A 27360-nucleotide genomic window follows, 5' to 3' on the forward strand; every position below is an offset into this window, starting at 1 on the left:
TTATTTTATAATGATTGCTTTCTGAAAATTTCATGATTTGTTTGATGGGGCCATGTTGCCCTAATATTTTGTACACATTGTAATCTTTGAGACTTGGACATTAAAAAAAAAAAAAAGGCTACCTGTCACAATCTTTACAATGTAGCTTTATCCCGGCATAGTCTAAAACCAGTTGTCATGGCTGGACGTTCTGGGAGCCTTTCAGACATGTTCTTAGAGTGTGTCTGATCTGAAATGTTTTATTTTCTAGTTTAAAAAGTTTATTTGCACTTCTTCCTAGTTATCAATCACTTGCTACACTTGTTACCTGTCTGTGGTACTGCAGTCTCTCTGCTGCTGTAACATTTACCTTTGGTCTCAGCAGTCTCAAATTGTCATTCTAAAGTATACTATTTTTTTTCAGCATTTGATTTAATGGGAGAATGAAACCAGTGTCTTGAAAGACCCCTAAAAGCCAGACATAGAAATGTATGTGCCAATATTTTTCTTGTCTTTTAAATAGAAACAAGGAGTTGGCAATTTACTTCTAAGGGCACTATGTTATACTGAGGAGAAGGAAGTACTGTGTTGGGTTAATATAACAGATTTTTCTTTTTCTTCTATGTTGCTTTTTACATTGTGTTAACCTGGGGCACTTTATACACTTAACTCATTTATAAATTTTCCAAAAATGTGTTTTGGTCAGTATGTTTTTGTTACATTTTATATGTTTTTGAATAAATTAGAGCCTGTGGTATTTTGCTATGCCATCTTCCTTATGTAGTATATACAGTTTTATAGGTTAGATTTGTAAAAAATATTTACCTGAGTCTAGTAAGTGGAGTAATTTGTTGTTTTTATTTCTTTTAGTCATGTGTTCTCATATCGCTGAAGACCTTTGCCCAGAGCGAGACATAAAATATTTTTTCCAAAAAGTCATACTGAGGAGATATGATAAATGTGAACATGAGAATTCACAATTAAGAAAGGGCTGTAAAAGTGTGGATGAGTGTAAGGTGTGCAAAGGAGGTTATAATGGACTTAACCAATGTCTGATAACTACCCAGAGCAAAATATATCAATGTGATAAATATGTAAAAGTCTTCTATAAGTTTTCAAATTCAGATAGACATAAGATAAGACATACTGAAAAGAAAACTTGCAAATGTAAAGAATGTGGCAAATCATTTTGCATGCTTTCACAACTAACTCGACATAAGAGAATTCATATTAGAGAGAATTCCCACAAATGTGAAGAATGTGGCAAAGCCTTTAACCAGTCCTCAGCTCTTACTCGACATAAGATGACTCATACTGGAGAGAAACCCTACAAATGTGAAGAGTGTGGAAAAGCTTTTAACCGGTCTTCACACCTTACTCAACATAAGGTAATTCATACTAGAGAGAAACCCTACAAATGTGAAGAGTGTGGCAAAGCCTTTAACCGGTCTTCACACATTACTCAACATAAGAGAATTCATAATAGAGAGAAGCCCTTCAAATATGATGAATGTTGCAAAGCCTTTAAGTGGTCCTCAGCTCTTACTACCCTTACTCAACATAAGAGAATTCATACTGGAGAGAAACCCTACAAATGTGAAGAGTGTGGCAAAGCCTTTAACCAGTCCTCAGCCCTTACTCGACATAAGATGATTCATACTGGAGAGAAACCCTTCAAATGTGAAGAGTGTGGCAAAGCTTTTAACCGGTCTTCACACCTTACTCAACATAAGATAATTCATACTGAAGAGAAACCCTACAAATGTGAAGAGTGTGGAAAAGCCTTTAACCGGTCTTCACACCTTACTAAACATAAGAGAATTCATACTAGAGAGAAGGCCTACAAATGTGATGAATATTGCAAAGCTTTTAACTGGTCCTCAGCTCTTACTACCCTTACTCAGCATAAGATAATTCATACTGGAGAGAAACCTTACAAATGTGAAGAGTGTGGCAAAGCCTTTAACCGGTCTTCATACCTTATTCGACATAAGATAATTCATACTGGAGAGAAACCCTACAAATGTGAAGAGTGTGGCAAAGCCTTTAACCAGTCTTCACACCTTACTCAACATAAGATAATTCATACTGGGGAGAAGCCCTACAAATGTGAAGAATGTGGCAAAGCCTTTAACCGGTCTTCACACCTTTCTCAACATAAGATAATTCATACTGGAGAGAAACCCTACAAATGTGAAGAATGTGGCAAGCCTTTTAATCGTTTCTCATACCTTACCGTACATAAGAGAATTCATGCTGGAGAGAACCCCAACAAATATGAAGAATGTGGCAAAGCTTGTAACCATTCCTCAAACCTTACTAAACATAATTCATAATGGAGAAAAACTCTACAAATGTGAAGAATGTGTCAAAGCTTTTAACTGTTCCTCAATCCTTACTAAACATAAGGGAATTCATAATAGAGAAACCCTACAAATGTGAAGAACGTGGCCTGGCTTTTAACAAATCCTCAACATTTACTAAGCATAAAATAATTCATGCTGGAGAGAAACTCTTGAAATGTGATGAATGTGGCATAGCCTCTACCCAGTTCTCAACTCTTACTAAACATGAGAACTCATGTGGAACATAAAGCCTACAAATATGAAGAATGTGACAAGGCCTTTAAAAGTTCTCAACCCTTATTACACATAATTTATACTGGACAGAAATCCTAAAGTGTGAAGAATGTCACAAAGCCCTTAACAAGTCCTCAATTCTTAACAGATATAAGATGTTTCATACTGGAGCGAAACTCTACAATCCTGAATGATGTCACAGTGCTTTTAACAATACCTCAAACTTTTCTAAACATAAAAAAAAAAGTATACTAGTGCAAAACTCTAGAAATATAAAGAACATGAAAAACTTTTAAATGGTTTTCACACTTGATTGCAGGTAAAATAGTTTATACCGGAGAAAACTCCAAGTGTGAAGAATATAACTTTTAACCAGTGTTCACAACTTATTGTACAGGAAAGCATTTATAGTTGAGAAATGGTGTACAAATATAAAGAATGTGGAAAAGTCATTAATATTTGCTCACATATTACACATCAGAGAGTTCATACTTAATAAAAGTATTATAAATATAATTACTGTCAAATGATCTTTCAGAAATATAAACCTTTAAAGTGAAGAAGAGTTCATTCTAAAGACAAACATTACAAATATAAAGGGGTTTGTAGTGCTTTTACTTGTATCACAGATTTTATTGTACACATTTTGTACTAGAGAATAACCCTGAAGCAGTTGCTAAAATTTTGTTCAGCATTAGGAAATTTATGTTGGAGAAGAATTCAGCAAGTGTGATGAATTTGGAAAAACATTTTTTCCATAACTATAGCTTAGAAAATGCCAGAGAGCTCATACTAAAATATACTTTTGCAGATGCAATAAATACAAAGAAATATTTAATTCAAATTGAGTTTATATAATTATCAGAGAATTAACAGTAGAAATAGCTAAGGCACTGACACTTCAGACATTACACTAAATCAGATTGCTGAGTATAGAAAATCCAAAACTACAGTTGGTAAGTAAATTAATTTTATATAACTTTAAAATGAGTAGACATTTCTTTGAGAAGTCATAATTAAATTCAAGTATACTTTTTTGATAAAATTATAAAGCTTTTTAAAAGTAAATAATGATATAAGTCAACTCTCAAATTACTTCATGCTGTTTCTTCATTTCTATTGTATTCACCTGTGAAAGCATGTGATCAACTATTGCTGCATCAGAGATATGAGAGATACTTTATTAGGTGGGAATTATATACGACCTCTTCTATAAAATAGTAAGGACATTGAAATATAAGATGCATAAGAGTCTAAGTGAAGAGGCTCTTTGTGGTTAACTTAGTGATGTATGAAGTAGTTGCTCATGTTATGAGAGAAAAACATTTTTAATTTTAGTTAAATGTAAGTTAAAATTAATTAAAATAGTACCATATAATGTTAGTGATTGTACTTTTATTTAATAAAATGCAGTACATTTTAAAATTTTTAGATTATTTGTGGACTTAATTTATAATTAAATATTTTCTTTTACCACGTTAAGACTATTGTACATTCAGGCCGGGCACAGTAGCTCACGCCTGTAATCCCAACACTTTGGGAGGCTGAGGCAGGCGGATCAATTGAGGCCAGGAGTTTGAAACCAGCCTGGCCAACATGGTGAAACCCTGTCTCTACTAAAAATACAAAAAATTAGCCAGGCATGGTCGTGGGTGCCTGAAATCCCAGCTATTTGGGAGATTGAGGCAAGAGAATCACGTGTACCCAGGAGGCAGAGGTTGCAGTGAGCCAAGATCACGACATTGCACTCCAGCCTGGGCAACAAGAGCAAGGCTTCGTCTCAAAAAAAAGACTTGTGCATTCAGTGGAGTATTATTATTCCACTAACTTTAACATACCCCACCTTACTCAAGGGTGTAGGTAAAATATGGTAACAATATACTATTTGGCAACATAGTGGAATAACACCTCTAGTAATCTCTTCTGCCAATGGCTTCAAATTGCAAATAAGTTAAAAAATATTTTTCCCATAGGTTACATTTTTATCCTTTTTTTCTTAAATTTATTCTTTTTAATTTTGTGGTTACACAGTATGTGTATATATTTATGCCATATATGGCATATTTTGGTACAGGCATATAATATATAATAGTTACATCAGGATAAATGAGGCATCCATCACCTCTAGCATTTATCCTTTTTATTACAAACAATTTGATTAGTAAAATAAAAATACTGTTAGTTATTTTAAAATATTAAAAGTACTTTGATTATTTTAAAATTTGCAATTGTTCTGACTACAGAGTCATTTTTATGGTCATAATAAAATTTATATAGAAGTATAAATAAAATTGATACATTTCTAAGTACTGAATAAATATTTAAAGAATTTGTTACATATTTTTCTTTGAACATGATTTATCTCTGCCTGCAAACACATATAGGCTTTTAGTTTTGATTTACATAGAGTTAAATATATACATATATTACTCTAAAGATAAACCTTAGGTGTAAGAAAATTATGAAGTAAGTGTGTATGAGTATGAGTTTGTACCCATTTTCAGAAGGAGAAAGCAATATTGGAACAAAACAAATTATTTTAATACGGTGACTTATTAGAAAACTGAAAACCTCGAAAATGTTGAAAGCAAATCTATACTCTGTGCATTGTATTGAATTCATTGCTGTAAAATGTTAGGGCTTATAGTTCAGAATCTCCCTATGCACATTCTCTGTTTTTACTTGTCTGGTACTCATGCTAGACCCATAATGTTCTTGTTTTGTATTTTATGAAGTACTCATTATGTGAGCTGGTCAGGGATTATAAGAATGATTTTTAGGAAATTTAAGAGTGCACACAAAATAATTTTTAGATGTAATTACAAAATTAGTTATATTTTTATATAACTATAAGTTAGTTTTTATATAATAGTTATATTGTTATATTTTAACGTTTGATTTTTGTTTTATTGGAGAAACCTGTATAAGGCTAATTTTCTTTATTGTTTCTTTCACTTTTTATAATTGACATAAGTAAATCTATTGAGTGAGCTAATTTGCTTTGGTAAGTACTAGGGAGACTTCATAAGTCATGAGGATGTTTTTACATATAAATGTAGCAAACAAATATGACAGTTCTTCTGAGTAAAACATGCTTTATAATAAGTCATAAATATTTTTGCTGGAGTTAGTTTGTAACTTCAAGTCAGAGATGGAAAATAGCAATGGTGAAGAAATAACATTGATTCATCATGTGGAGAAGACATTTTCAGGCTGCAAAGCTGACTTGCTGAATTTAAACACAAATTCTGCTGCTTTTATTTTCTACTGATCTTCGGTTTTGTCTTAGTGTATTCCAACTATATATGCATCACAGTCTTTCTTCTTTTACTGTGTTATGACTACAGTTTTCTCATTGTTGTCTTCATGCCATGTCATTTTACATGGTAGTTTGTGGGTTCTCATGAGAAAGTTGGTATTTTTAATGCATTGAAAAATTGGTTTTAACTGAAGAATTTGCTTATCAATAAAACTTTCAGATTAGTCAATTAAGAGAATAGACATACACTGTTAACAAGTGAAAAGATTACATCAGTTAGCTTTTTCTTTGTAAAAAAAGTTTTATTCTTGCAAAAAGCATGGCAAATATAAAATTTGTAAAATTTCAGAAATTAGATTCTAAATAGAGTTAATGGTAAATGAACAATTTTAAATTTAATTTTCTATGATATATTTATAGCACAACTTATGTTTCTATGCAGAATCTTTTTTTTTTTTTCTTTTTTTGAGACGGAGTTTCACTCTCTCTCCCAGGCTGGAGTGAAGTGGCCCAATCTCAGCTCACTGTGACCTCCATCCCCCAGATTCCAGCGATTCTCCTACCTCAGCCTCCCAAGTAGCTGGAATTACACCACGCCCAGCTAATTTTTGTATTTTTAGTAGATATGGGGTTTCACCATGTTGGCCAGGTTAGTCTCAAACTCCTGACCTCAGGTGATCCACCCGCCTCGGCCTCCCAAAGTGCTGAGATTATAGGCATGAGCCACTGCACCTGGCAGAATCTTATATTTTTAAGTGTGAATGTTGAATGTGGCAAAACAGTACAATGACCTGTGGATCTGAAATTTGGAATAATATTTATTTTACATCTTGATAAAACAATTTGGAGAAATTCCACTCTTTTTTTTTTTTTTTTTTTTTGAGATGGAGTCTCGTTCCGTCACCCAGGCTGGAGTGCACTGGCATGATATCAACTCACTGCCACCTCCGCCTCCCAGGTTCAAGCGATTCTCCTGCCTCAGCCTCCTGAGTAGTTGGGATTACAGGTGCACACCACCATGCCCGGCTAACTTTTGTATTTTTGGTAGAGACGGGGTTTCACCATGTTGGTCAGGCTGGTCTCAAACTCCGGACCTTGAGATCCACCTCGGCCTCCCAAAGTACTGGGATTACAGGCATGAGCCACTGCGCTCGGCCCATATTCTTTTATATGACTTTTTTTTAGTAGGTACAGTTTAGTCTACAGATTTTTACTCATCTAACTGTAGCCAACTCCTTGATCATTGGTAAGTGACTGATTAGTAATTCCAAACTATTGACCGGATGCAGTGGCTCATACCTGTAATCTTAGCACTTTGGGAGGCCAAGGCAGGTGGATTGCCTGAGGCCAGGAGTTCGAGACTAGCCTGGCCAACATGGTGAAACCCTGTCTCTACTAAAAATACAAAAATTAGCTAGGCGTGGTGGCGAGCGCCTGTAGTCCCAGCTACTCGGGAGGCTGAGGCAGGAGAATCACTTGCACCTGGGAGGTGGAGGTTGCAGTGAGCCAAGATCGTGCCACTGCACTCCAGCCTGGGCAACAAGACTGAAACTCCATCTCAAAAAAAATAAGTAAATACAATTTTTTAAAAATAAAAAAAGTAATTCCAAACTATTTTATTTTAGTCACTGTAAAAACTTAATATTCTTTAATTATTAAATAGGAAAAAGTATTCTGATATTAGTGTTTCTGAAACTTTCAGAAAGTGTAAACCAGTCAAAAAATGATCAGGTATATGCAGACCATAAGTTTTCTATTTAATTATAGGCTCATTCTAGCTTTTAATATAAAAATTTGATAAAAGGTAAAATGAGTGGTTCTTTTAAATAATAAGAGAAATATCATTGTTAGTAGCCATTTACCAATGTATTTTTGTTAGGCTTAGTAATGAGTACTTTAAACCAGAAATCCAGTTCTACATACTATCTAAAGGTATAAATAGTGATTTTTAAATTCCTTTTAGATTCTACTAAAGTAGAAAATTCAAAGCCAAAATGTTATGTTGGAAATGGAAAAAAGCATTAGGTGAGAGGGTGTTGGGCTTAATGATTAAGATTGATACTTAGTATGAGGTGGTTCCTGTTTGCATCCTAGTTCTGCCACTTATGAGCTGTATGACCTGAATACAGTTTGTTAACCTCCCTGTGCTTAACCCTTAAGCTGTACAGTGAGGGTATTAAATCTTAGGGTATTAGTAAAATCAGAGCAATTAATACTTATAAAGGTACCAGAAGAGTTCCCAGCACATCGTGAGTGTACAGGAAATTTATCAGCTCTTGTTGATTCTGTTAGCTCATGATCAATGTTGAGCCTAAAAAGAACGTGGCCAAATCAGTGGTTTGTAACCCATGTTTATTCTAATCAGTCAGTCCGGGGCTATAATTGTAGTTGGATGTTTTTAATACTATCTTTGGCAAATTCCCATATATTCACATACAGCATAGTTACAGATATCTGTGGAAAGATTTCATGTTGAGTACTGCTCCTTAGCACTCCAGTAACACTAGATAAATAAGCACTTAAATGCCTAGTGTTTGTCAGTGTTAAAATTAAAGAGGCAAATTGTTTCTTCATCTGCTTGTTTAATAAATTTCTTATTGCCAAGTATTTATGTTCATTTGTTAAACTTAAATGTAGTTTACAAATATGTATTCAAATTTTTTTCTCTAAGTGAAGGAAATCATCTACTTAGACATTTAGAGAAAACTTTAAACAGTTGCTTTAGAGTCTGTTTCTTAGTATTACGTTATGTTGAACATTCAAATCAAGATATTTTATTTCTGAATTTTGGGTCCAGACTATTCATAATATTAAAAGTTTACCTACCTACATTACTAAATGAGAAAGGCATTTGAAATATATATATATAAAATATAAATATATATATATTTCTTCATCTTATAATTCCAGGAAACATATATGTTTTAATTTATATATATGTGTTTATATATATATATGTATATGTTTTAATTTATGTATGTTTCCTGGAATTTTAAGATGAAGAAACTTTTTCTCTGACCCAATTTCTTAACGTTTATCTCTTTAAAAAAAAAAAAAAAAATGTACTGGCCGGGTGTAGTGGCTTACGCCTGTAATCCCAGCACTTTGGGAGGCCCAGATGGGCAGATCACCTGAATTCAGGAGTTCGAGAGCAGTCTGGTCAACGTGGTGAAACCCTGTCTCTACCAAAAATCCAAAAATTAGCTGGGCGTGGTCGTGGGCACCTGTAATGCCAGCTACTCGGGAGGCTGAGCAGGAGATTCGCTTGAATCCAGGAGGCAGAGGTTGCAGTGAGCCAGTTCACACCACTGTACATCAGCCTGGGCAACAAGAGTGAAACTCCTTCTCAAAAATAAATAAGAACAAAAATTAGCCAGGCGTGGTGGCGCACGCCTGTAGTCCCAGCTACTAGGGAGGCTGAGGAGGGAGAATTGCTTCAACTCGTGAGACGGAGGTTGCAGTGAGCTGAGATCACACCACTGCACTCCAGCCTGGGCAACAGAGTGAGACTCCTCTCAAAAAAAAAAATAGTATTTTTATTGGAAAATCAGAGTTTTATACATTACAGGGTACAAAGTGATGTTTTGATATATGTATATAAAATAAGTTACATAACGTATCAATAACCTTTTTGTGGTGAGACATCTGAAATGTACTCCTATTTTGAAATAATGCATTATTGTTTACTATAGTTATGCTGCTGTGCAATAGATCTCAAACCCTATTTGCCTCTGTCTATTTGAAACGTTATACCCTTTAACAAATCCCTATTTCCCTCTCAGACCCCTGACTTCTAGTCACCATTATTTCACTTTCTACTTTTTTGAGTTAAACTTTATTAGATTCTACATATAAATGAGATCATGCAGTGTTTGTCTTTCTGTGTCAGACTTATTCCATCTAGCATAGTGTCTTCCAAATTTATCTATATTGTTTCAAATGGTTGTATTTACCTTCTTTTAAGGCTGAATTGTATTCCATTTACCACATTTTAAAAAATTAAATATATATTTATTTGTTGATAAACTTGTGTGTTATGTAAAAATATTTGTGTTAAAGCACATATTAATGTAATTCAGCATATGAATATCTTATTAATAGCTAATTTGTACTGAGCACTAACCATAACATTATTTATGTGTTAATGGATTTAATTCTCACAGTAACTTAATACATTTAAACACTCATTTTTAATAAAAATCAAAAATTGAATCATTTATATTGTTATAAGATTGTATAGAATGGTACATGAAGAAATAATTTAAGCAAAAAAGATATTAATATTTGCAATAAATAAAATTGGAAAGTAGTTAATTATTTGCAGATGATATCTTTGTTTACTTAGATAACAAAATAAACTATAAGACTATTTTAAAAGTCTATTCAGGTGGGTAGGCAAAATTCTAAGATGATCCCAAGGATTCCAGGTCTGTTGCACATCTGTTGTGCATTCCTTTTCTGGAGTGTAAAAAAGGTGTGACTGTGGTGAGAAATCACCCATGAAATTAGGTTACTAATATGTTGACTTGGTGTTCATCAAAAGGGAGATTATCTCAATTTGGCTAAACTGAATTAGAGGTGCTTTTAAGAGGAAGAGACACATCATAGTAAAACACTGCTGCTTGCCTGGAAGTAAGTGACTTCTAGGTGGGCCATGTTGTAAGCTGCTTTTGGTGGTCACATGGCAGGAAATGTTTGAATATTGTCATCATTTCTGCTTCCCACATGTTGCTTTCCACAGGAAGACAGAAGAATTCCATGACAAGAAAATAAAAGGGGGGGGGGTCTCATTCATGCAAGAAATAATCACTTCTCATTTGAGATAGCATTAAGGTGACAGAAAAAACCACAACATGACCACATCAATGAGAGGAAAAAGACAACATGGTCGAAGGTGCTCACTGGCATTATGGAGAAACATTTTGTAAGCCATAGTGAATGATCAGCCTCTGGGATACCGGTAGTCTACTAAGAAAGCTAAACTGATTCTAATAAATCAGCATGTCTGCACCATTCTGGTTGGCCCAGTTTTACACTATCCATTTCAGAAATACCATGGAGACCAGTGGGTACCCTCCTAAAATTGAAATTATAATTAGAAAGCATACCTAATTATTTGTTTTCATAATTGAAAAGCCTTGAAAACAATGAATTTATTAATAAGGAACTGCTAATTTTAGAAGATCCTATTATACTGTAATACAACATTGAACTTTAAACACCTTAATATGAGTATTTCTTGAATGCATAAACAGTTATGTAGATAGTTTCTCTTAGATTAACATGATAAAGGTAACAGAAAACATTTGAAATGGAATAAAATTAAAGCCACATGTTTTCAATGTCTTGGCGTAATTGCCATGCTTTTTAAAACGGCCAGAAAAATAAATAAATAAAAAACAATAAAACAGCCAGTTACTACCAAGAAGCAAAGACAAGATTTTAGCTTTGCTCAATCATTACATGATTGACCTTTAGAAATCTAAAACTCTGGCTAAAAAATTAGGAGAAATTTTTTTTTTTAGGTAACTTCCTAGGATTTCTGAGGCAATACAAGAATTCTGATAGGCAGAAAAAAAGCATACTAAATATACACATTGCTCTTCTCTGATTTGCTTTAACATTAAAAGATTAAAAATTGCAAATATAAACTAAATTTAGAGTATGTTAACAAAACATTTATTTTTCAGCCAAGCAAATAATTATATAAAATTAATGAGTAACAGATGCCATCATCTGCCAAAAAATAGTATGACTAGATTCAGTAAGTGTCTAGCCATGAAAATGACAGCCCAATTAAATTAAGACCCTAATAGGTGCATGTGGAAAGCATGTGCAAAGGTGCTGCACCTCCACTTAGCACCTTCTTCTGCCTCTTTACAGACACCAATTTCCCGAGTGACTTCTGGTGAATACTGGGAACTAAGAATGCGTTGTTCAGAGCGATAACTGAGAACATGGTTAACACAGTTTTTTCATATTATAATAAAATTTTGTAAATCTTACTCTACCTCCGAAAGGCTTTTAGTAAAAGAATTGTTTATGTATAGTACTCAATTTGCATTCATAGAAAAATTTACTTTTCCAGGTAAATCAGAGACACATGTCAAATTCTATAATACATACTTGAATGAGATAAAGTCTTCTTAGCTAAGAATTCTATTTCATTAGTACATTAAGAGAAAAATAGAAAACCAGTACTTTGGGCCCAAAACAGAGTTTGGCATGTGAGTACCACCCAAGCAAGTGCTCTTTGCTCTTTATCATCACTGTTAAAGTAGCAATAGCACTGCGTGCTTTCCTAGAACCAGCTGGCCTGTTTTCTACTGATAAAAGTGGAGAAAGCATTGAAATAGTGGAGGGTCATATAAATTGAAAACTTATATGAAATACAATTTTTAATAAAAAGCATTTGATGTTGTACAACTCCAGTTGAGACTATTAGTGTGAGGTCATATTTTTACTTCTATTGACAGAAAACTTAATTGACAATATTCTGATTTCCAGTGATATTCATTTATCTGCTGTATATTTGCTCGCTTTAGATCAATATTACCTGAGCTCAAAAGAAATCAACCAAATGAATATCCATGAGCATTTTATTATTGATGCATATGCTTATTTTGCTTAAAGTATGTTAGCTTTTTATCAAAGATTTATACTTTTGGTGTGTTTCTTACTGCTGAGAAGTGGCTATTCTGCCAGGAAACTGGCATTCTCAGCTCTACCCACATTGACTAATAGTGAGTGGAAGTGATGTGTGGATGAAAAGCAAATGTGTCTTCTCAGCATCTCCTTTTTCATCCATTGGCTGAAGAAAGAGAAGGACGCAGATAGAAAATGAAAGTGTGCTGGGTGTGGTGGCTAACGCCTGTAATCCCAGTATTAGGAGGCCGAGGCGGGTGGATTACCTGAGGTCAGGAGTTCAAAACCAGCCTGACCAACATAGAGAAACCCCGTCTCTACTAAAAATACAAAAATTAGCCAGGTGTGGTGGCGTGTGCCTGTAATCCCAGCCACTCAAGAGGTTGAGGCAGGAGAATCGCTTGAACCTGGGAGGCAGAGGTTGCAGTAAGTTGTGATGGCCCCATTGCACTCCAGCCTGGGCAATAAGAGCAAAACTCCATCTCAAAAAAAAAAAAAGAAAGAAAAAATAATCTCTGAAAGATCATGAAGAAGTCCTCTTAACATCAAAAGAAAAAAACCAGAGGATAGTGATGTCAGCAGAAAATATATTATTTTGCTAAGCCTCTGAAATTTCAGCATACATCCTGCATTACTTTAATAAATATATTATTTCTTCAGTTTTCTTTTTTTTTTTTTGAGACGGAGTTTCGCTCTTGAGGAAAAAAACCAGAAGATAGGGATGTCAGCAGAAAATATATTATTTTGCTAAGCCTCTGAAATTTCAGCATACATCTTGCATTACTTTAATAAATATATTATTTCTTCAGTTTTCTTTTTTTTTTCTTTTTTGAGACGGAGTTTCACTCTTGTCGCCCAGGCTGTAGTGGTGCAATCTTGGCTCACTGCAACCTCCACCTCCCAGGTTCAAGCGATTCTCCTGCCTCAGCCTCCCGAGTATCTGGAATTACAGGCACCCGCCACCATGCACAGCTACTTTTTTGTATTTTTAGTAGAGACGGGGTTTTGCCATGTTGGGCAGGCTGGTCTCAAATTCCTGGCCTCAGGTGATCCACCTGCCTTAGCCTGCCAAAGTGCTGGGATTACAGCCGTGAGCCATCGCGCCTGGCCTGTTTTGATTCTTAAGGATATAATTCACTTCCTTGTTGAATTAAAATTGATAGGAGAATAATTCATTTGTTAAGGTAAGTGGTTTAGGGAAGACCCATTGCTTTTGACCAACATCTCCACCTCCAGTCCCAGGCATTATTCTAGTTTCTGCTTCTGTGAGCTTGAATATTTTTAAACTCTACATAAAAATAAGATTGTTTGGTATTAGTGTTTTCTCTGCTGACTTATTTCACTTAGCACAATGTCCTCTGGGTTTATTAATGTTGTTGCAAATAGCAAGACTTTCTTTTTAAGACTAAATAGCATTCCATTGTGTAAATATACCACATTTTCTTTATCCATTCCCTCGTTGATGAATACTTAGGTTGACTTCATACATTAGCTATTGTGAGTAATCCACATCCTTTACTTTCATTTGTTTTTATATCATTTTTCCTTCCTTTTTTAATTACTAGAAGTAGATTATTCTTAAAATGTAAATTATGACTGTTAAATATTTTCTATGCCTTATTTTGGTTAATATTTTGGCTGATTAAGAAGATAAGTTTCTAAAAAATTTTTTCGATCAAAGCCATTTCTTCATTATCAACATCGTTTGAGACAAAATAGTAATAAACATCAACATCGAATAAACAATTATCTAACCCTATAATCATTTTCTCTTTCACCCAACATGAAAGCTGCATCTTTGTGTCATCTCTCTCGGTTATAAGAGGCTTCTGATTTTCAACATAAAATTTTGTAAAATTTAACTCTTTTGGTCTGAAAATTAAACTGATCAATTACCAGAAAAGTTGATTTTTGATACGTATTATTGTAATTGTTTCTATTTAAATTCTTTAGAAAACCCGAACTGACAACAAATGCGTTTAAATTTTTTTTGAAAATTAAAAGTGCCTGGCCAGGCACAGTGGCTCACGCCTGTAATCCCAGCACTTTGGGAGGCCCAGGCAGGCAGATCCCCAGGTCAGGAGATCGAGACCATCCTGGCTAACATGGTGAAACCCAGTCTCTACTAAAAACACAAAAAATTTGCCAGGCGTGGTGGTGGGCGCCTGTTGTCCCAGCTACTCGGGAGGCAGAGGCAGGAGAATGGCATGAACCCGGGAGGCGGAGCTTCCAGTGAGCCGAGATCACACCACTGCACTCCATCCTGGGCCAGACTCTGTCCCAAAAAGAAAAAAAGAAAGAAAATTAAAGTGCCTAACAAACATTTTTGTAGAAATTAAAAATACTTGTAGATTTTTAGAGAATGTCTCTCAAATACTTCAAGTTACCTTCTTCTGATCATAGATACATATTTTTCTATATTGCTATAATAGAGTTTTGGCTGTCCTTTGTGGCCAGCTCCTTCATTTCTATCTTATTTAGTTGTGCATTATTTATATTACATATTTTACATTTTAAAACTTGTAGACCATGCAATGTAACTTTCAAACAATTGAAAAACCTTTTTCTATGTTAGACTCTCTGCTTAATCAGTAGTCAGTTTATTTTCACCCTTCAAAAACATTTTAACTGCCTGAAAATCAAAGGGACAGTTCAAGTGAGTATTCTGAGCTGGTTCTCTCCAATATCAATCTATTCAAATTCACACAGGTTATCTTATAAAGAAAGTGCACTTGAACAACATTGTCACAGCAATGTTAAACAGGTATAATATAATAAAGATGAGACACTGCCTTCTAGGAAAAGAGTTAATTTTTCTTATTCTGTATATGTGAGTATGTGGCAGCTGTAAGGTTGTCAATAAAGACTAAAGTTAGAGAGGGAGAGAGAACACTTTACATTAGTAATGCAGCGTAGTTCCTATGCAGCCTTCTTGTTTGTCAAACATCTCTTGAATTGTTTTGTCAAATATTATGTTGCTGTATCCATCACTTATTAGACTTTGATGATTATCTTCTACTTTATCAATTAAGTATGCAATCAACATCATTCAGAGTCCTGTCCTTGATGTTTAAGTACTCAGACATAAAACTATTAAAATATTGATTAAAAAATGAGTTTGTTTTTTTTTTTTTTACTACAGAGCATTTCATGCCAGTAAGCTTAAATCTCTTGAACTTTTGAAAACATGCTTTAGTTTATCTTTAGCTTGGAAAGCCTAAATTGGTCAAAAGCAAATATAACAATAAACTTGAATATAAATCATTTTGGAATTGAATTCAAATTATAAAATAAAATATTAAATTTGATAAATGTATTTTACTGTCTGTCAGAAATTTTACAAAAATTTTCAATAGTGTAATAAAGCTGAAATGGAAATACGTACATGCTTTTATGATAAGTTATTTTGTGATTTAAATTTTTAATTTAACAGTGTTATATAGTAGACTTCAATAAAAGTAGTCTGTGTTTAAAATGTGCATATTGACATATCAGAGAAGAAAATATTGATAATAAAGAATACAAAACAAACCATGACAGTCTTGATGGCTGTTGTAAGACCTCGTTTCTTGTCTTCTTAGTTAAAAAAAATTAGAGACACACAACAAAGGAAATGAAGCATAAAGTATTGCAAAGGAGAATGACTATTTTAAAAGTTAGGTGCAGAATAGCCAGTACACCCTGAGAGAGAAGGGATTCAAGGCAGGCTGCTTATAAGAATGAGACAGAAAAGACTGTGACTAGGGAGACTGTATTTATGCAAATCTTACTTAGTTATTTATAAAGATGTGGGAAGGCAGGGCGCAGTGCCTCACGCCTGTAATCCCAGCACTTTGGGAGACTGAGGCGGGCACATAACAAGGTCAGGAGATCGAGACCAGCCTGGCCAGCATGGTGAAATCCTGTCTCTACTAAAAATACAGAAAATTAGCCGGGGATGGTGGTGTGCACCTGTAGTCCCAGCTACTCAGGAGGCTGAGGCAGGAGAATTGCTTGAACCCGGCAGGCGGAGGTTGCAGTGAGCCGAGATCAAGCCACTGCACTCCAGCCTGGGTGACAGAGCAAGACTCCGTCTCTAAAAAAAAAGATGTGGGAAGAGGTGTTACTACAATAGCATGTTCTAGGTGGTTCTCTTGGTGCACAAACAAAGTAGCTGTACGTGCTTGTTCATACATCGCATGTTTCATAAGCATCCTAAATCACTCACAGGTGTGCATTTTCCTATTATAATGAGTAAAAGGTTAGTTTGAGAACAGGTAAAATCAAAATGTGCATGCTATCTAACTGGAGAAAGTGTTGCTTGAATGAGCTGAAATACTATGCAAATGCTGTGGTTTATTTTGTTGGCAATATGCAGTCATCATGCAATCACCATGGGTGTTGCATTTCAAGGACATGGTCACTTTCTTGATTACCTATCCTGCCTAAATAGTACTTGTCTTAATTTATTCCCAACTTCCAACTCTGTGATTAAGATTTAGCTGTTATGTTACCATAGACAATAGTGGGAAAAAAAATTTTTTTTTTTTTTGAGACGGAGTTTTGCTCTTGTTGCCCAGACAATGCAATGGTGCGATCTCGGCTCATCGCAACCTCCGCCTCCCAGGTTCAAGCAATTCTCCTGCCTCAGCCTCCCGAGTAGCTGTGATTACAGGCATGCACCACCATGCCTGGCTAATTTTGTATTTTCAGTAGAGACTTGGTTTCTCCATGTTGAGGCTGTTCTTGAACTCCTGACCTTAGATGATCTGCCCGCCTTGGCCTCCCAAAGTGCTGGGATTACAGGTGTGAGCCACTGGGCCCGGCCAGGAAAATAAAAAATTTAAAATTAAACATATGTGAGCTTTATCTAGGTCATTAGCTGTGTGTGCCCAGGAGAAATTATTTTACATCCTTGGAGCTTCAGGATTCACTATTAATAAAAATTACTATTTTCCCTGGGGCTGTTTTAATTCATACATGGTAGCTGTAAGTATTTTTTACTGAAACTCTTGTCTAAATATATTTTAGTAAATATTAAGAATAAAATTATTCATATTTCAAATATTTTATTGTAATTGAGTGAGTATATTTTGTCATATTTCGTGTATTTATCCTTTTTAAAAAATGCCGGCCAGCCTCGGCCTCCCGAGGTGCCGGGATTGCAGATGAAGTCTCGTTCACTCAGTGCTCAATGTTGCCCAGGCTGGAATGCAGTGGCCTGATCTTGGCTCGCTACAACCTCCACCTCCCAGCCCTGCCTGCCTTGGCCTCCCAAAGTGCCGAGATTGCAGCCTCTGCCCGGCCGCCACCCCGTCTGGGAAGTGAGGAGCGTCTCTGCCTGGCCGCCCATCGTCGGGGATGTGAGGAGCCCCTCTGCCCGGCTGCCCAGTCTGGGAAGTGAGGAGCGCCTCTTCTGGGCCGCCATCCCGTCTAGGAAGTGAGGAGCGTCTCTGCCCGGCCGCCCATCGTCTGAGATGTGGGGAGGGCCTCTGCTCCGCCACCCCGTCTGGGATGTGAGGAGCGCCTCTGCCCGGCCGCGACCCCGTCTGGGAGGTGAGGAGCGTCTCCGCCTGGCCACCCTGTCTGAGAAGTGAGGAGCCCCTCTGCCCGGCAGCCACCCCATCTGAGAAGTGAGGAGCCCCTCCGCCCGGCAGCTGCCCCGTCTGGGAGGGAGGTGGGGGGCAGCCCCCGCCCGGCCAGCCGCCCCGTCCCGGAGGGAGGTGGGGGGCAGCCCCCGCCCGGCCAGCTGCCCTGTCCGGGAGGGAGGTGGGGGCCAGCCCCTGGCCCGCTAGCCGCCCCATCAGGGAGGGAGGTGGGGGCCAGCCCCCGCCTGGCCAGCCGCCCCGTCCGGGAGGTGGGGGTAGCCTCTGCCCGGCCACCTCTTCTGGGAAGTGAGGAGCCCCTCTGCCCGGCCACCACCCTGTCTGGGAGGTGTATCCAACAGCTCATTGAGAACGGGCCATGATGACGATGGCGGTTTTGTCAAATAGAAAAGGGGGAAATGTGGGGAAAAGAAAGAGAAATCAGATTGTTGCTGTGTCTGTGTAGAAAGAAGTAGACATAGGAGACTCCATTTTGTTCTGTACTAAGAAAAATTCTTCTGCCTTGGGATGCTGTTGATCTATGACCTTACCCCCAACCTGGTGCTCTCTGAAACATGTGCTGTGTCCACTCAGGGTTAAATGGATTAAGGGCGGTGCAAGATGTGCTTTGTTAAACAGATGCTTGAAAGCAGCATGCTCGTTAAGAGTCATCACCACTCCCTAATCTCAAGTACCCAGGTACACAAACACTGCGGAAGGCCCCAGGGTCCTCTGCCCAGGAAAACCAGAGACCTTTGTTCACTTGTTTATCTGCTGACCTTCCCTCCACTATTGTCCTATGACCCTGCCAAATCCCCCTCTGCGAGAAACACCCAAGAATGATCAATTAAAAAAAAAAAATGCCAAAATAAGAATTTTTTTTTTTGGAATACCAGGCTAAGAGTTTCTATATTGTGACTTTGCTAAGTTTTGCATATGATTTTGACTGCTACCGTTGAACTCAGGTTGAATATTAAACCCACTTTTGTTTAGCTTGTGTGGTTTTCGGTTCATCTGTAAAACAAAATATATTATACATGAACTGTTGGGGTAACTTGGCTTCATTTTTGTTCTCTTTCTGTTATTACATCTGTGGCTTTAGAAATCACTAAGATTCGGCCAGGCATGGTGGCTCATGTCTGTAATCCTAGCACTTTGGGAGGCCAAGGCAGGCAGATCAGCTGAGGTCAGGAGTTCGAGACCAGCCTGACCAATATGGAGAAACCCTGACTTTACTAAAAATACACAATTAGCCCAGCGTGGTTGCACCTGCAGCCCAGCTACTCGGGAGGCTGAGGCAGGAGCATCACTTGAACCTGGGAGGTGGAGGTTGCGGTGAGCCAAGATCGCACCACTGTACTCCAGCCTGGGCAACAAGAGCAAAAATCCATCTCAAAAAAAAAAAAAAAAAAAAAGAAAGAAAGAAAGAAAAAGAAAAAGAAATCACTAAGATTCAAATAAGTTAGTTGGGAATCAAGCAACAGAAAATCCCAAAAATGACTCAGAAAAATAGCTACTGGATAGTGCCTTTCAGTGAGATTTATACGTGAAACAGAAGCCAATATATTTTACAAACTTATTGCAAGTTCATTAAATGTAGAAAATAATTGCCTGCAACATATTAGGCACTTGTCTTAGTCTATGGCATCCCTAGCTTGGGGAAGCTGACATTACAGAAAAGAATATTGCTACTCTAATGAGATTTGGAACAAATACTTATGTGCTTTTAAACATTCTCTTTAATAATCCTTAGATACATGTCATTCTGGCTCAATTCTTTTAGTATAACTGTCTACAGTTCTAGAGATTCAGTCCCATCAAATTTAAGCCATGGTATTTTCAGCTTTTTATGTTTATTTTTAGCTAGTGAGCTTAATAGTTGATATTATTATATTGGGGTCACCAAGGCAATCTGGGCCTTAGAGTTGACCATCCTACCTCATCCTTTTTGTTTCACATGCTCTGTTGTTGAATCCCTCTCACTCTGTATTTGAGCCTTAAGGAGGCTTCAGTTTGGAGGAACCAGAGGAATGGGTTTCTATATATATTGAGTTGAGAATTAGAATCTTCTTAAGGATAGAGATCTTACATTTATTATTTACAGTACAAAGCAGTATTTATAGGATGTAGACATATTTTATTCAAATATAAATAATTTTATCAGTATGCCAATGTGGTCAAAATAACTGCATCAACTTCACCCAATGTTCTGCTTCAGACTCTGCCAACACAAAGATCAATATGTATGCATTCGTGGATGTTAGTGTTTTTTTTTGGTGTAGGTTTTCGTTTGCCTAAATTTTTAAAGATTTTGTTCCTACATTATGCTGATGTTAAGCTAAAGAAGTACATCTAACTGCCATTAGAATAAAGATAATGATAAAAACGATGACTAATCTTAACTGCTGTCTGCTGACAGGGGGCACTGTTCTGGCAAGTCAGCAGTCAGATCTCCCTCAGAGGCCTGTGTAAGGGTCTCCAGTAAAACGTGGCCATCATCTGAGGCTCCAGTTGCATGGCCATTTGGAGTTTAATGGCCTGAATGCAAGAAAAGACAAACTGGGTTATTGGAAGACATGTATTAAAATGAAACAAGAGGGTAATGACAGCACAAAAATCCTAAGGCTGCTGACACACCCAGATAACAGGTGGCTATAGTTATGCCTGCTAAGATTTGGGTGCATGGGGCTTGGATTTCGTTAGCTCCATTGTTCTTATTTTCCCAAACATAGAAACCTCCAGGTTATGGGTACTCTAGTTACTCCTATCACCTGACAGGATTTGCGGGATAATTGCCCAGAACTGAAATGTGGATCCAGATTGTTACATTAACCATTCCTTTCTGTTTCTTCTGCACTGTAGCTGGAGATCACTGGTTGATTTCACAGGAATAAACAGGGTTAGTCTAAATTGCAAGGAAAAACTTAAAAACTAATGAGACTATAATTTAATGACAAGTGTATGATAAGTTTGGAAACATAATTTTTCTCTCCAGTTCTCATTTTTGTTAAAAACACATCATGATAGGACTGACTTGTTTGCAAAATAAAATTTAGTCTTATACTTGGCCTGATTGTATAAAGTGCAGGAAGAATAATTATTTTTAAATAGGCTTTTAAAATTCACTTTGATGGGACTCTGTTCTACAAGGAATCTATGATATAACTTTTTAAAGCCAAGCCCCCTCATGGGTTTGTAATCTCAAATACCGAGGAATTAGGTGAATTCCTTTCTTCTTGAGGTCCCAAGTATATGGGGTTCCTGGGCCTGTTACAAAGTGACATTTTTTACTCAACACATGTTAGGAACCCTGTACAGGGACTGTGTAGACAGGTATGAGACCAGTTTGCTCAAGGAGCTTTTATTGGCTCTGCAAGTTGAGCCTAATTCCTTAAAGGGAAGCATATTTTTCCAGTCAAAGCCTTGGTAAAACAACCAGTTTCTCCAATTGCACCCTGTCGCAAAAGAAAATGGATTCTTATTGCACTGATGCAAGCAACCATATTACCATAAGTTAAGAACACTCACAGATAAGCTTCCAAATTCTGTAGAAACTAGCCAGAGAAAAACAAATATGCTCCAAATTTTGTTCACAGGAGTATACTTTACTCAATTATTAAAGGCTGTAAATAGCTCAAGGTAAGTTTCCTTGACTATGGAAAACAAAACAAAAATTAGCAATGTTTGAAGCAAAAAGTTGAAAAAAAATTACTTCAATTTCCTATTAGTTTAGTCCATTGAGCTAACTTTTGTTCTGCTTGATATTCATGAACACTTTAGCTCTTCATGAGTTCTGTATGTTTCTCCTTTATTTCAATGTCACAATCTCTAAAGTTATCAGAAACCTGTATTTGAGAGCACCTGTTAAAGTCCTATAGCTGATTATAAACCATCTTTTGAAAAAGATGAAAACAAGAAAACAATTGTCTGTGAATGACAACATGTCCAGGGAATAGTCCAAAACACAATTGAGGCCAGGCACGGTGGTTCACGCCTATAACCCAGCACTTTGGGAGGCTGAGGCGGGCAGATAATCTGAGGTCAAGAGTTTGAGACCAGCCTGGCCTACATGGTGAAACTCTGTTCCTACTGAAAATACAAAAATTAGCCAGGTATGTTTGTGGGCACCTGTAATCCCAGCTACTTGAGAGGCTGAGGCAAAAGAATGGCTTGAACCCAGGTGATGGATATTGTAGTGAGCCGAAATTGTACCACTGCACTCCAGCCTGGGTGACAGAGTGAGACTCCATCTCAAAAAACAAACAAACAAACACAATTGACAAATAAATTTTGTTGTCTTTGTGTTTTACAATAACATAGCAACCTAATTGTGATTGATAGCATATATTTAGACATTAGAATTCTAGAAATCCCATACAATTTTGAAACACATATTAACATTATTCACTAAAATATGATGTGAGGAAGATTAAATATTATTTTGGCAATCCCATGTACCTAAACATGTCAAATAATTCTGATTTTCTCTCTTCTGGATGCTCCAGGGGTTCTCTGTATCACTGAAGCATCCAAAAGCTAGGGGTCAGGAAAGACAACCTTGAAGCTGAAATTTGATTTTGGGAAGGCTGTCAAATATTAGAGGTTTTAAATACTTGATATTATGAAATACAATTTCAAGTTACCATAAGTTATTTATTTTGCCAAAATGATAACTTGAAAATTTTAAAACAAGGCAAAAGCCTTTACTCATTAAGAGGGGAGACTTAGCTTTCTAAACAATTTGTCTTTTCTCTTTTCTTTCTTTTCTTTGGCAGTCTACCTGCAAGGTAAACAGAAATGTTTCATTAATTTTTCTTTTTTTTTTCTCCAGACAGAGTTTTACTTTGTCACCCAGGCTTGGACTGCAGTGGTGCAATTTCAGCTCACTGCAACCTCCACCTCCCAGGTACAAGCAATCCTCTCGCCTTAGCCTCTTGAGTAGCTGGGTCCACAGGCACACACAACCATGCCCAACTAATTTTTGTGTTTTTAGTAGAGACGGGGTTTCACCACGTTGGTCAGTCTGGTCTTGAACTGTAGTGGGATATTTTATGGAATCAGAGAGACCAAGGGGTTGAGGAGGATATTTATTATTTAGGTGCACTGGCCCAGTCGGATTAACATCCAAAGGACTGAGCCCTGAACAAAGAGCTAAGTCACCTTTTAAGCATTTCGTGGGGTTGGGGGAGATCTGTGCAGAGGGAAGCATTTTACAGAAGTGAGAAACAAAGACAGTTATTCAATTAATTGAGACATGCACTACATCATCTCTTACTTTTTAAGGAAAAACATTTTTTATGACTTGAGTTTATCTGTCTAGTGACAATGCAGCTGCACAGCTAGAGAAACAGGGTCTTCACAATGCCTGGGAAAGGGTGAGATAAGGCTCGCTAGCCACAGAAAAACAGGCAGTTAATTTTTAAAGGACTCCAGCCTTTCTCTTTCTCAGGGAGGGATTGGATTTTCTTACATATAACTGAGTTTCTGTTTACACATTCTTTAATTTCTTTTAATTCCTGTTCCAGAACTCCTGACCTCAGGTGATCTACCCACCTCTGCCTCCTAATGTGCTGGGATTACAGGTGTGAGCCACTGTGCCCAGCCATTATCTTTTACTATTACCTGAAAATCTTGTACAAGGAAGAGAAAGCCAAATTTTACTCTTGCATTAGTCTACTATTAATATCAAACCTAATTTTCTAATGAAACTATACAGGCAATTCTATCCAATCTTAATCAGTTTGACCATAAGGTAAAATTCTTGTAAACCTTTTGTAATCATTTATAAATTAGCTAAAGCACAGACTAGTGCCTTACGGAAATGTTTTTCTTTTAGTTCAATGCACAATTTATGGAATAACAACTATATAATACCCTCTTGAATTTAGTCAGTATGTTCATGCGCAGAATTTCTTTTGCAATATTAATTTTTATAGTCCATCCACAATTTGTTTAAACCATCAGTCTTTTTTTGTTTTTGAGACGGAGTTTTGCTCTTGTTGCCCAGGCTGGAGTGCAATGGCGTGATCTCGACTCAGTGAAACCTCCACCTCCCATTTTCAAGCAATTCTCCTGCCTCAGCTTCCTAAGTAGCTGGGATGACAGGCATGCCCCACCACACCTGGCTAATTTTGTAGTTTTAGTAGATACGGGGTTTCTCCATGTTGGTCAGGCTGGTCTTGAACTCCTGACCTCAGGTGATCCACCCGTCTCGGCCTCCCAAACTGCTGTGATTACGGGCATGAACCACCATGCCTGGCCATGTCATTCACATCTGCTAGTTTGAGCCTGCCTTGATGCCTCCACTTCCCAGTTTAGATAATTGGGTGCTTATATTAACCTGAGCTGAGTTTATTGGTTTACTGCTATCAGCTTTATCTTATCTAATTCAAAATAATCCTTTAAACCTAGGTAAAAATTTAAACTTTCATCCCTTTTATAATCTTTTACTAAAACATATTTTGCTGTTTGCTTTTACTAAAACATATTTACACCTGGCATGTAAATTCATTTTTAGTGGTCTCTATTACATGTTATAATGGTAACTCAGCAATTTTAAACTTTAATGTAAAACCTGGTAACTTATTTTAATTATGTACTAAGGGCAGATAAAGTTTTACTGTTTCCAGCATAGTTGGCCGGGCTGATCTTGAACTCCTGAACTCAGGTGATCTGCCCACCTTGGCCTCCCAAAGTGCTGGGATTCCAGACGTGAGCCACTGCTCCTGGCCTTATTCAGCATTTTTAACTTTGGGTGAGGGTCTTTAAGCTGAAGCTAGTTTATCTCTGGTCCTGTCCTCACCAGAATAAAACATAACATTCTTGACATCCGGATATAGTAATACATAGGTAGATTGATAAATAAATATGAAGAGAATTATGTTTTTCGTGCAAATATTTATGTATACAAAAGATGTTAATCAAGAGACATTTTCAATACATCAGCCAATTTTGAGGACATAGATGAAAATTTACTTCTCATCTATATGTCTCCATTCCATCAAAGACTCAAATACACCCAAACAATGTTATGTGTAGACATCAACAAACCTTCACATTTACAGGCATGGCCTGGGAAATAAGTTTTTACTATTACCATTTAAGTCTTTGTGTCCAGCTTAGAATTTCAGAACCCTGCATTTCTTCTCCTGGTATGCATGTGTTTTTTACATCCACAATTTTGGGCCTGCCCTGATTTCTCTATTTTCCAATTTGGCTAATTGGCTCATTATATCCTCCCAAGCTAAGCTAATTGGCTTATTGTTATCATCTGGGTTGTGCTAATTGGCTTATTGAATTCACCTGTGCATCAGGGCTTTAAAAAAATGATGACCACTGACCAATTTTTTTTTTTTTTTGAGACGGAGTCTCGCTCTGTCATCCAGGCTGGAGTGCAGTAGCATGATCTCAGCTCACTGCAAGCTCTGCCTCCTGGGTTCATGCCATTCTCCTGCCTCAGCCCCCCGAGCAGCTGGGACCATAGACGCCCGCCACCACGCCTGGCTAATTTTTTGTGTTTTTAGTAGAGACGGGGTTTCACCATGTTGGCCAAGATGGTCTCGATCTCCTGACCTTGTAATCTGCCCGCCTCAGCCTCCCAAAGTGCTGGGATTACAGGCATGAGCCACCATGCACGGACTTTTTTTTTTTTTTTTTTTTTAAGATGGAGTCTTGCTCTGTCGCCCAGGCTGGAGTGCAGTGTTGCAATCTTGGCTCACTGCAACTTCTGCCTCCCAGGTTCAAACGATTCTCCTGCCTCAGCCTCCCGAGTAGCTGGGATTACAGGTACCCACCACCACACCCAGCTAATTTTTGTATTTTTAGTAGAGACGGGGTTTCTCCATGTTGGTCAGGCTGGTCTCAAACTCCTGACCTCATGATTTGCCTGCCTCGGCCTCCCAAAGTGCTGGGATTACAGGCATGAGCCACCGTGCCTGACCAAAAGGTTTTTTTTTTTTATACTGCCCTCAGTACAAGTAGCTATCAATATCTTGAGCTTCTATATTTTTTATTCTGCATGAATATGGAGAGAATGCTAGATAGATGATTATAGATGTACATAGGTAGAGAAATATTTTAACACATACATGCAGCATTATATTAGTTTGTCTATGTAAATGTTTATGTATACAAAAAATGTTCATCAAGTGACATTTTCAATTCCTCAGCCTATCCTGAAAACAAAGATGAAGACATACTTCTCACCTAGATGGCTCTATACAATTACGGAGTGAAACGGAGCCACACAATGTTATTTATAAACATCAACAAAACTTAATGTTTATGGTCACCACCTGGGAAATAAACTTTTAGTACTGCCTTGTAAGTCTCTATGTCTAGCTTACCACTTTAGGGGCCTGCTTTTCTTCTATCTGTATGCCTGTGTCATTCACGTCTGCTAGTTTGAGCCTGCCTTGATGCCTCTACTTCCCAATTTAGATAATTAGGTGCTTATATTAACCTGAGCTGAGTTTATTGGTTTACTGCTATGACCTGTGCTGAGTTAATTGGCTTACTGAATTCACCTGCACTGCAAATGTAATAAAGGAGATGACCTCTAGTCTACTTTTCTTCGGATGCTTTTTTTTTAACAGGACACATGGACAAATAACCATTACATAGATATACCCATGGAACTTATTATGTGTGTATATGTTTATTTATGCAGCTACTATATATATCTATATAGGTAGGTACAGAATAAAGCTTCCTAAGTTAACTAGGTCAGAGTTCATTTCCATTTTCTTTTCCTCCATGCCATTTAAATATGATTAGCAAATTAGTTCAGTTAGGTTGTATTCAGTCTGAGCCATACACATCACATTTTTTTCATAAATGTGAAACTGCTTTTGTTACCTGAAACCCTGTAGTTTATAATTGTGTATTCTATTAAACCACTCCAGCGGGGTTCTGTCCATTCAGCTAGAAACAGCCAGATATGCCTGACACCAGTGTGCCTAGCCTTCATCACAAAGCAAATCTGACCTGGGCAATAATAGCCATTTTTGGCACTTCAGTGAACATTCACTATCAGCTGGTTGAAATGTGGCCAGGTACCATGCACTGTTATAATTACTTTCAGTATCAAAGTCTATCTTCTAAAAAGAGATCTAGACTTTTTTCCATTATCATAGACACCCTACATCAGCAACAAAGAGTAGTTGACAATAGTGCACATTTACATTACACATTCATGAAGAAAAGAAAAACTCATCTTGATGGAGGCCCCAGTGAGAAAGAATAAGCATTCTGAAACTGAGGTGAGGGTCTTTGTCCTGGGACTGGTTTATCTCTGGTCCTATGTACAGCAGAAAACGAAGGATCAACATTGACA

General features: G+C 37.1%; 2 protein-coding genes across 2 annotated transcripts in view; one reads left to right on the plus strand and one right to left on the minus strand.

Annotated features, from left to right (window-relative positions):
• The window catches only part of ZNF257 (zinc finger protein 257), a 34624-nt gene extending 31956 nt beyond the window's left edge, over positions 1-2668 (plus strand). The window contains 3 exon segments of the mRNA XM_009435160.5: positions 850-2305; positions 2307-2399; positions 2401-2668. Coding sequence (XP_009433435.4) covers positions 850-2305; positions 2307-2399; positions 2401-2572 — 1721 coding nt within the window. The 3' untranslated portion in view covers positions 2573-2668.
• ZNF208 (zinc finger protein 208) overlaps positions 1-27360 on the minus strand; it is a 225038-nt gene that overhangs the window by 116806 nt on the left and 80872 nt on the right. The window lies entirely within an intron of this gene.

This window comes from Pan troglodytes, chromosome 20 (genome assembly GCF_028858775.2).
Source record: "Pan troglodytes isolate AG18354 chromosome 20, NHGRI_mPanTro3-v2.0_pri, whole genome shotgun sequence".
NCBI lineage: Eukaryota > Metazoa > Chordata > Mammalia > Primates > Hominidae > Pan > Pan troglodytes.